Source organism: Silene latifolia, chromosome 11 (assembly GCF_048544455.1).
Source record: "Silene latifolia isolate original U9 population chromosome 11, ASM4854445v1, whole genome shotgun sequence".
Lineage (NCBI taxonomy): Eukaryota > Viridiplantae > Streptophyta > Magnoliopsida > Caryophyllales > Caryophyllaceae > Silene > Silene latifolia.
This window is the reverse complement of record NC_133536.1, coordinates 39,897,123-39,906,739: the sequence shown is the minus strand read 5'-3', so window position 1 is coordinate 39,906,739 and position 9,617 is coordinate 39,897,123. Positions and strand designations below refer to the sequence as shown.

Genomic DNA, 9,617 nt, shown 5'->3' with positions numbered 1-9,617 from the left:
ATCAGCATCATCAAAGATCATCATCACCATCATCGTTCAATCTTTTATTTACCCTCCTCGGTTTTTTTTTTCTTTCTTTTCTCTTGCGTAATTTAATGCATGATTTTGATTAAACCAATAGATCTAACGAAATTGATAAAAATTCAAACCAAATTCTTAAATATAAATTTTAAAAAAATGGTTCAAAATCCGTCAAAATTGAGTTCGTTAAATAGGTAATTTAAAATGTGGCTCAAAACAAATATTCTTGTAATTTATTTTCAATTGCTATGGTATGTATTCCTAATTTTATTTTTTATGAAACTTACATTTTTGCAGAAAAGTATAAAGGGCAGAGTAGCAGAGCAAGATTGCAGGCGTCGTTGTCCTTTTTTTCTTTTTTTTGTAACCAACAAACCAGAGCATGACATGTGTCGGGTCACCAACCAGGTCAAGAATATCAAAAGAGGTCATGGGATGACCTTCTTTGCCAACCGGGTCATGCTAATTTGGAGTTTAATTTGTGATTAAGGAGACCCACCCCCCTCATGACCTAGGTCTATGACCTTGCTTGGGGGTGGTCTAATTGCTTGGATGTTAGTAAATAATAATTGTAAAAGTAAGATAAAGGTTCTAGTGGGGTTGTGAATGTGGTAATGATTAAAAATGTTAAAAAGTGGAAAAATAATTGGGTTGGTGACCTAGGTCGTGACCTTCTGCTTGGGAGGGTGAAAGAGGGTCAAGATTAATAAGGTGTGATTAAGAGGGAAAATTTTGGTGACCCGATTATGTCGACCTTCTGCTTGGGAATGGTCTAATAGTCGTCCATTTTTAGATAAATGACCTCTCGATATTTTCTAATAGTCGTCCATTTTTAGGTAAATGACCTCTCTTTTCTAACTGAAATCAGTCTTCTATGTTCTAATGCTCGTAGCATGTGGTAGCTTGGAGTAGCTTGTGGGTTTGCATGCCTATACTCTTATAGGGAGGAAGTACAATTTTTGTGTAGGCCAATTTGTGGGTTTGCATGCTTATGCTCTTATAGAATAATTTTTTTTTTTTTTTTTTTAGCGGGACTTGTACAAAAAAAATGGAAAACGGATTTTTTATAACTAGTTTCTCATTAGATGGGTCATGAATTAGTTGATCCTTGTTTTAATATAGAGTTCCCATTTTTCACATTTTTGTGAAAAGCAAGGCTTGCAAGAGAACAAGTGATACTTTTAACTGTGAATTTTTTCAACAAATGGCAATACTAAAAAAAGTAAGGGGTCGTTTGGTTTACCATGGGAAAATAGAATTTCCGGAAAGAGGATATTCATATGAATTTAAAAATCATGTGAATTGTATAAATCTTGTTTGGTTGAATGTGGGAACTTAATTCATGTGGAAACTCTCACTTACCGGGGGGGGCTTCCTACATCATGTAAGAAGACAACCAAACAACCCCTAAATGTATAGTATTGAATGAAATGAAGAGAACATCTTATTATGTAGGGCTTGCTTGGAATCTCACAGTGTTATCTTATTCTCAATCTTTATTTTGGGTTGCTAGTCTAGTAAAGTATGGACAAGCCGGAAGTCGGTTGAGAACTAAGTCGGGTTTGAGTATTTGGTAAGTTGGGCTAGATGGCGTCAAGGTGGCTAGGAGGTGATGATCGGTCGATGACCAACCGGCCCGACAGGTGGTAAGTGATAAGGGATCGCGTGAAAGGAAATCATGGAAGTCTTGTTGGTCTCGGCACCTATTTGGCCTAGGGTCCCTGTGTGTGTGGGGGTGGGGTAGTTTTTTGAGGATTTAAACATGGTTTTCACTCTAATGACTCTTTCTAAACATCAATTAATCAAATCTCTTTTTAGGTCTGTTCTTTTGGAATGAAACTGCCTGAATTAAATTGAACCAAATTTAATGGAGCTGAACTGAACTGAACTTATTGGAGCTGAACTGAACTGAATAAAGTGTTAATTTGTGAAGAAAAGAACTGAACTGGATTGAACTGAATGAAGTAGAGCTGAACTAAACTGAATAGTGCTGAACTGAACTGAAATAAGCCGAAATTAAGTCCAAAAGAACATAACCTTACCGTAAACTAATCAAAACAAAAATTCAAGGAAAATTCAAGCATATCATTATCATCTTCAATTCGGAATTATTTTTTAGCAACTAATCAAATTCCTCTTTAAATTAGCTTAGTTATCTTTTATTCATCTTAGGTTAATAAGCACATTAATTTGTGCCCTAATTAAATTAAAATGGGAATACTGGAGTTTTGGATAGAAATACTGTAAATTTAGGTTATTTTATATCTTTAAGACGAATTATAGTTAGTATATGCATATATTAGTAGGATTAGACTTGTAGATGAGTTCTTCTGATCTTATCGTGCCAAATTTTTATGCTATCCCGGTACGGATATGTAGATCCTTGCTAACTTTATTGATTGATTGTGCATTGGTTTGTGTATATTGGATTGGATATTGTGTTGTGTTGGAGGTCTTGAGCGTCCTCTGAGAAAATATGAAGTCGTATGTTTTAGGTTAAAGGTTATTTCTCATTACTCCATCAATGATAATTACAAGTATATATATATATATATATATATATATATATATATATATATATATATATATATATATATAGCTACAAGAGTTAACAAAGCTCCTAACTTTCTTAAGCTAGACCTAATATTTAGGTAACTAAATATCTACTTTACATATAATACATTATCTTCCATATCACAATATTTACCAAATCACAACTAATATCTTCTAGAACCGTCTAGCTAATTCTAACACTCCCCCTCAAGTTGGAGCACTTGGTAGTCCGAGTCCCAACTTGAACTGCAGGTGATCATATGTTTCTCCGCCTAATGCCTTCGTGAAAAGGTCAGCGATTTGTTCTTTACTTCTCACATGAAACATATTGATAATACTCGTGACCAAATGTTGTCGCACAAAATGGCAATCCACTTCTATATGCTTAGTGCGATCATGAAACACAAGATTCTTTTCTATATGGATAGCGGCTTGATTGTCACAATATAAATGCATAGGCCTTTCATGAAATACACCTAGCGACGCAAGGAAAGCTTTCACCCATATCAATTCACTTGTCACCACGCTCATTGCCCGGTATTCGGCCTCCGCCGTAGACTTGGCCACCGTCACCTGCTTCTTCGCCCTCCATGATATAGGCGACGTTCCCAAAGACACAAAATATCTACTCAAGGACCTTCTCGTTATCGGACAGCTAGCATAATCCGAATCACAAAATCCCTTCAGCTGCAATGTCGAATCCCTCTTGTATGATATTCCTTTACTCGAATTTCGCTTAATGTAACGCACAACTCGAAGCGATGCCTCCCAATGCTCTTTCTTTGGCTCGCTCACGAATTGCGAAAGTATGTGTACTGCATACACAACGTCTGGCCGTGTTATCGTCAAATATACCAACCTGCCAACCAAGCGCATGTACTTCATAATATCCTTCAAGACGAAACCCTTCGCTAAAGCCAAATTATGGCACTGTTGGATCGGTGTGTATGATGTCTTCGCTCCACTCATTCCCGACTCCTCAATGATGCTCAATGCATATTTTCTTTGATTCAAAAATAAACAATCTTTGCAATGTTCCACTTCTATCCCAAGAAAATACTTAAGCTTACCCAAGTCTTTAATGCCAAAGCTATTATAAAGAAATTGTTTAAATTGTGCACAAGCCTTTTTATTGTTACTCACCAAGACCATATCATCGACATAGACTAATACTCCAATAAAAACACCATCTCGGTTCAAAGTGAATAATGAATAATCCGCAAGTGATTGAATAAAGCCATAACTCTTCAATGAATCGGTCAATTTTGCAAACCAATTTCTCGACGCTTGCTTTAAACCATAAATCGATTTCATTAACTTACATACCTTATTGACGCCACTTTTCTCAAATCCTTGCGGTATTTTCATAAACACCTCTTCATTCAAATCTCCATGTAGGAAAGCATTGTTAACATCTAACTGCTCAATGTTCCAACCTTTAATTACAGCTACTGCCAACATACAACGAACGCTAGTTATTTTTGCCACCGGAGCATACGTCTCATGAAAATCAACGCCTTCTACTTGAGTGAAACCCTGTGCTACAAGCCTTGCCTTGTACCGTTCCACCATCCCATCTGCTTTGTACTTAAACTTTGTATACCCACTTGCATCCTATAGCTTTCTTTCCTTGTGGCAAAACAACTAGTTTCCAAGTACCATTCTTCTCTAAGGCCTCAATTTCTTTCGCCATCGCTTCTCGCCATTTCAAACTTTTCGTTGCTTCATAATAATTACGTGGCTCATGATTGTCATCAATGCTTGCTTTAAATTCCCTGTGTGCCTTGGAAAAACAATTGGTAATAACATAATTAACTAATGGATATCGAGTACCTGAATTTGAAGACGGTGCTTGTATTCGATGAGCCTTGCTTTGGGAGTCTATTATCTTTGTTGATGTGCAATAATAATATTTTTTCCAAGCTGGTTCGAATTTCTCCCTTGCACCTCTTCCTAATCTCTCCTCGACATCAATAGCTTCCTCATTTCGTGTTGGGCTACTGGCAGCAACCTCTTCACTATTCTCGTTCTGCTCTCTCTATTCTCTCGTCGCATCAGAGGCATTTTCTGCCTCTGTTTCATCATGCCGTTCAACTTATCCAAACTCATCACTCCCCTCACAACATGGGGTATATCATGTACCATAGTGGAGTCGAGTAACTGCTGTGAATCGACTGTATCCCCATGGTGTGAAGTCTCTTCGGTATTTGAGGTCAAATAAGGATAGACATGCTCATAAAAAATAACGTCTCGAGAAACAAAAACTCGTCTTTCCTTTAAGTCATACATTTTCCATCCTTTCTTACTATGAGGATAACCAATGAATATACACCGTTTACCCCGTTCGCCAAATTTATCTCGAGTTTTATCTTTATTATGAGCATAGCATAAACAACCAAAAATTTTCAAACTATCAAAATTGGGTTTCTTCCGATACAAAATTTCATAGGGTGTTTTACCATCCAATAAAGGTGTTGGAGTTCGATTTATTAAATACACAGCGGTCATAATACACTCCCCCAAAATTGCAATGGTAAATTCTCTTGAAAACGCAGAGCTCTCGCTTTTTCCAAAATGTGACGGTGTTTTCTCTCGACTCGACCATTTTGTTGCGGTGTGTCGACATTACTTGTTTGAAATAAAATACCATTCACCTTATAATAATCAATCATAACTCCAGATAATAACTCCGTCCCATTGTCACTCTGAATTATCTTAACACATTTATCAAATTGCGTTTTAACCATTTGACAAAAAGTCTTGAGATACTCTCCGGCCTCACTTTTTTCTTTCATAAGATATACCCACACCCCTCGACTATGGTCATCTACTATAGTAAAAAAATAGTGTGCGCGTGTTAAACTTGCAATTCGATAAGGCTCCCAGATATCACAATGAATCAAACCAAATAATTCAACACACCTCTTATTATTAAGCTTAAATAAAGTGCGAGATTGTTTTGCCCTATAACACGAATCATAAACCTCATCGGAAGTCCAATGTAGAAAATCGTGAAAAAATACTCTTGGAAGGATGTCCTAATCGCCTATGCCACAACCTTGCCTCCTTCGAAACCGTGACATGCTCGGCTAACACCTGATCCGAACTTCGAAGATAATAGACTCCTTCCCGATGCTCACCTCGTCCAATCATCGTCCTCGTATTCCGTTCCTGCAATTCACAATAGTCATTAAAAAAATGTCACTACACAATTGTTTTCATAGATTAATTGCTTGACGGAGATCAAATCGCAAGTAAGAGAAGGAACAAACAACACGTCTTTCAAAATAAAATATTTATTCAATTTTACTTCCCCATGAATACTTGCTGCAACCTGTCTCCCGTCTGCCATGGTGACCGTGGACACAACTCCTGTCCACGTTTTGTCTAATAATTCCCTCCGGCCAGTCATATGATGGGATGCGCCGCTGTCTATCAACCATTCTATATTAATATTAACATTCATACCTTTCAATTTCTCAGCCCCATCGGGACTAGCCATGATCAGACTTCTAATTCTTTCAATTTCTTCTGTCGAGAACGGCAGATTCTGCTTCGCTGCTTCTCCTTCCTTTTCTCCCGAGCTAGTTCCTACAGCGTTGGCCTGGTAATTATTTCTGCCACAACCTCTACTACGTCCAGCCGTGCCTCGACCTTGGCTTCCTCCACGCCTTCCTCGTCCTCCGTTTCGAGCCCGTACCTCTTCATAGCCATGTTTTTCGTAGCAATCTTCCTCCTTGTGATAGTAACGACCACATTATGTGCATTGTGGTGGCTTTTCATCATTACCTTCAGCCTTGAAATAGTCTCCTCTGCCACCGAATTCTTTCACCACCATGGCCGCATCATTCCTCTCTTCTTTAACTTTAGTTAAAGAAGCATGTCTTTCTTCTCTTAAAATCAAAGCGTATGCACGAGTAAGCGTAGTGATAGGATCTTCCATGAGGAGATTAGACCGAATGTTTCCATAGAGTCTCGAATTTAACCCCATCAAAAATTGATGGACTTTTTCTTCCTCCTTTTCTTTTAGCAACGAAGTCGCCGCTCCACAAGTGCATTCTTTAACTTTGCTATATTTACCTAATTCATCCCATATCGTCTTTAGACGAGTATAGTATTCCACGACAGTGTCTCCTCCTTGCTTGCATTCATTCAACTCGTTTTTGAGTTGATGAACACGTAGCGCGCGCGTTTCCCGCTGAATATCTAGCTGCAAGTTCATTCCAAATCTCATCAATGGTATGAGAAAAGGAAATACTATGGTGTAATTTCAGATCGATCACATTCCGAAGCCATGCTCTTAACATTGCATTGCATTGCCTCCCTGCCACGATTTCAATCGTGTCTTCTTCACTGTTGCTCTCGGGCTTCTCGACCTTACCTTCAAGAAAAGCTAATTTGTTCTTGCCATCAAGTCCATTTTTGACGGCCTCAGCCCACATATCATAATTGCTTCCATCGAAAATTATTTGTGTGAGGTTTAAACTCGGACTGTCAGAAGGATGAAGGTAAAGGGGAGAAGACATGGGTATGGTCTTTGGACCGGTGCCCTTTTGCTTGTTATCTCCTGTCATCGCTCAAAGAAAAAAAGTGTTGATTTCGAAAAAAAAATTGGATCGTTAATGCTCACGATACCATGAGAAAATATGAAGTCGTATGTTTTAGGTTAAAGGTTATTTCTCATTACTCCATCAATGATAATTACAAGTATATATATATATATAGCTACAAGAGTTAACAAACCTCCTAACTTTCCTAAGCTAGACCTAATATTTTGGTAACTAAATATCTACTATACATATAATACATTATATTCCATATCACAATATTTACCAAATCACAACTAATATCTTCTAGAACCGTCTAGCTAATTCTAACATCCTCAGTCAAGTTGAAGGATTATATTAGTTTCGGTTGTGTTGGAGGTCTTGAGATCGTCTCAGTCAAGTTGTAAGAATGTTGAGGTGGGTGTGGGGAAGTCGTCTCGTTATGCTTGGGAGCCGGTGTAGGAAGTCGATTCTGAGTTTGGCGGATTGCAGATCAACCTCTTAGTTCTCTTTTGAGGCACATCCTCAGAGGGGCATGCGCACTCGGAAAGGGGATAGGTTCAGTTTCAGGACTTTGTAGTCATGCAGACTACTTTGAGTATGTTTGACTCATCTAGGTGAGCTTGACTAGTTTAGTGAATTTGGCCCATTACCGGGTTATGTTACTTTAGAGAAATAGGCAAGGCTAAAATAAATCAAAGTGGACTACTTTAATTAAAAATTCGGCCAAATCAATTACGCCGTATTTCCTTTGGCAGGTCAACGTTTTGACTTTTGGCTTTCAACGTAACACTTATATAAATTTTACATGACAACATCAAGTTTATTTATCAATCAAGATTATTAATCATCTCATTAAAAGATAAATTTTCTATTGTTAGTACGGAGTATTTCATTTCCCTTTTTAATTCTCCCATATATTCAACAATTAGAAGCTTGGGATTCCAATAGGTTTAAGCAGAACACAAGATGCCATAAATATGTTGGAAGGATTATACAAGAAGAAGAATGATCAAACATCTTGTGAATGAATAGCGGCTGCACGTGAAGAGCAGTTTACATCAACTAACAAACCCTCTGTGTTATTTATTTCAGACTCAGAGATGCCTCGGCAACCTGCATGCTGTCTTATTTCTATCAGTACGTTATACGTAGTACCATCCAAATTCCACATATTCTCCTTTCAAACGGATATATATTCTCAAATAGAATGGATAAGATAAAAAAGAAGTTTTTAGAGACTAAGAAAATAATTATCCTATCTAACCCAATGGAATATTATTTAATCTGTGTTATTTTTAAGACGGATATAACGGTTTTAAGATAGACCAATTATAAAGACGACAGAACATATACTATAAACCATTATTAAATAAAATATGAAATAAAATTAAGATGGATAATGTTGGTTAATTTTTGTATGATACGCCTTGATTGTTGGCTACTAAGATAGTGACTAATGTACGATGTATATGTGATTTTGTGACATGTCTAGCTAGTATACTCCGTAACTTACTTTCCAGTTTCGCCTAAGGAAGTTTAGACGCAAGTCGCTAAAATAGAGGTATCCGATGTGGTCACATGTTCCAATTTTCCTTCACATTTTATACGTGATTTTATATTCTTTACCAAATACTGAAAATATGAGTGAACCGTGATGAATATCGCATCATAATTCAACCACAAGAGCGCAATATTTCTATAAGCATTTTAGAGACGGCTTTTATACCCTAAATCCATACAGACTCGAATATTGCATCATTTTTTATAAAGCGTAATAGTTTTAATAGTAAGCAGAGACAAAAAAAAAATGTCTCTTTTAGTAGACTACATATGATATCTTACGCAAAGTACATAATGCAAAAGTATAAAACATGTGCTCAATTTGGGATCCAAATAGAGTAAGATGCAAGGAGAGGAGATGTTTTAAGTTGTGCATCCACCAACAACATACGTACTTTTTTTTTTCTAAGAACCTACTTTAGTTGCTTGTGTAAGTTGTGAATGAGAAATACCAATACAGTACTTCTACAATGACACATAACTAATTAGCCAAGGGTTGTCCAGATGATTTGGCATGCCCTCTGCTAAACTTAAAACCGTCATCCAAAAACCACAGTGATTAGATCAGGCAAACGATTCAATTAGGTCGGGTATGGGGTTGTTTAAGTTTGGGTTGGGTCATTTCAAGTTTGTAAGAATTCAGGTTGAGTCTTGTTATTTCAAGTGCGTTATTATCAAGTTGTTTCAGATAAATTGTTAGCGACAGTCAATACATGATATATATAGGATCGGATGGGATCGGGTCAAACTTGGGTTAAATTCAAGTTGTTTGTTCAATTCAGGTCATTCGGGTCTTATTAGTTTTATCAAATTTAGAATCTCTCCCACCGAAAATGAGGTTTGACTAGACATACAAATAATGGAAGACCTGGTTAATGGGTAGTTTGTGGATTAGTGGAATAGTAGTTGTGCTGTGTTCTGAAACGTATAAGT

General features: G+C 37.2%; 1 protein-coding gene across 1 annotated transcript; it reads right to left on the bottom strand.

Moving 5' to 3' along the window:
* Positions 1 to 4,162: 4,162 nt before the first annotated feature.
* Positions 4,163 to 7,148, bottom strand: LOC141613270 (uncharacterized). Its single transcript, XM_074432006.1, has 6 exons — positions 6,858 to 7,148; positions 6,364 to 6,784; positions 6,043 to 6,165; positions 5,715 to 5,745; positions 5,229 to 5,538; positions 4,163 to 4,357 (listed from the first exon to the last, which is right to left on the bottom strand). The coding sequence occupies exons 1-6, from the start codon at positions 7,146 to 7,148 to the stop codon at positions 4,163 to 4,165; spliced, it is 1,371 nt and encodes a 456-aa protein (XP_074288107.1).
* Between the last annotated feature and the right edge of the window lie 2,469 nt (positions 7,149 to 9,617).

Coding starts and splice junctions, on each gene's coding strand:
- LOC141613270 (XM_074432006.1), bottom strand. CDS start 7,148: ATGACAGGAGATAACAAGCAAAAGGGCACCGGTCCAAAGACCATACCC. Junction 5,539..5,714: donor GAGGACGATGATTGGACGAG/GTGAGCATCGGG, acceptor TTCGTGTTATAG/GGCAAAACAATCTCGCACTT. Junction 4,358..5,228: donor TTATGATTGATTATTATAAG/GTGAATGGTATT, acceptor TGTTTTTCCAAG/GCACACAGGGAATTTAAAGC.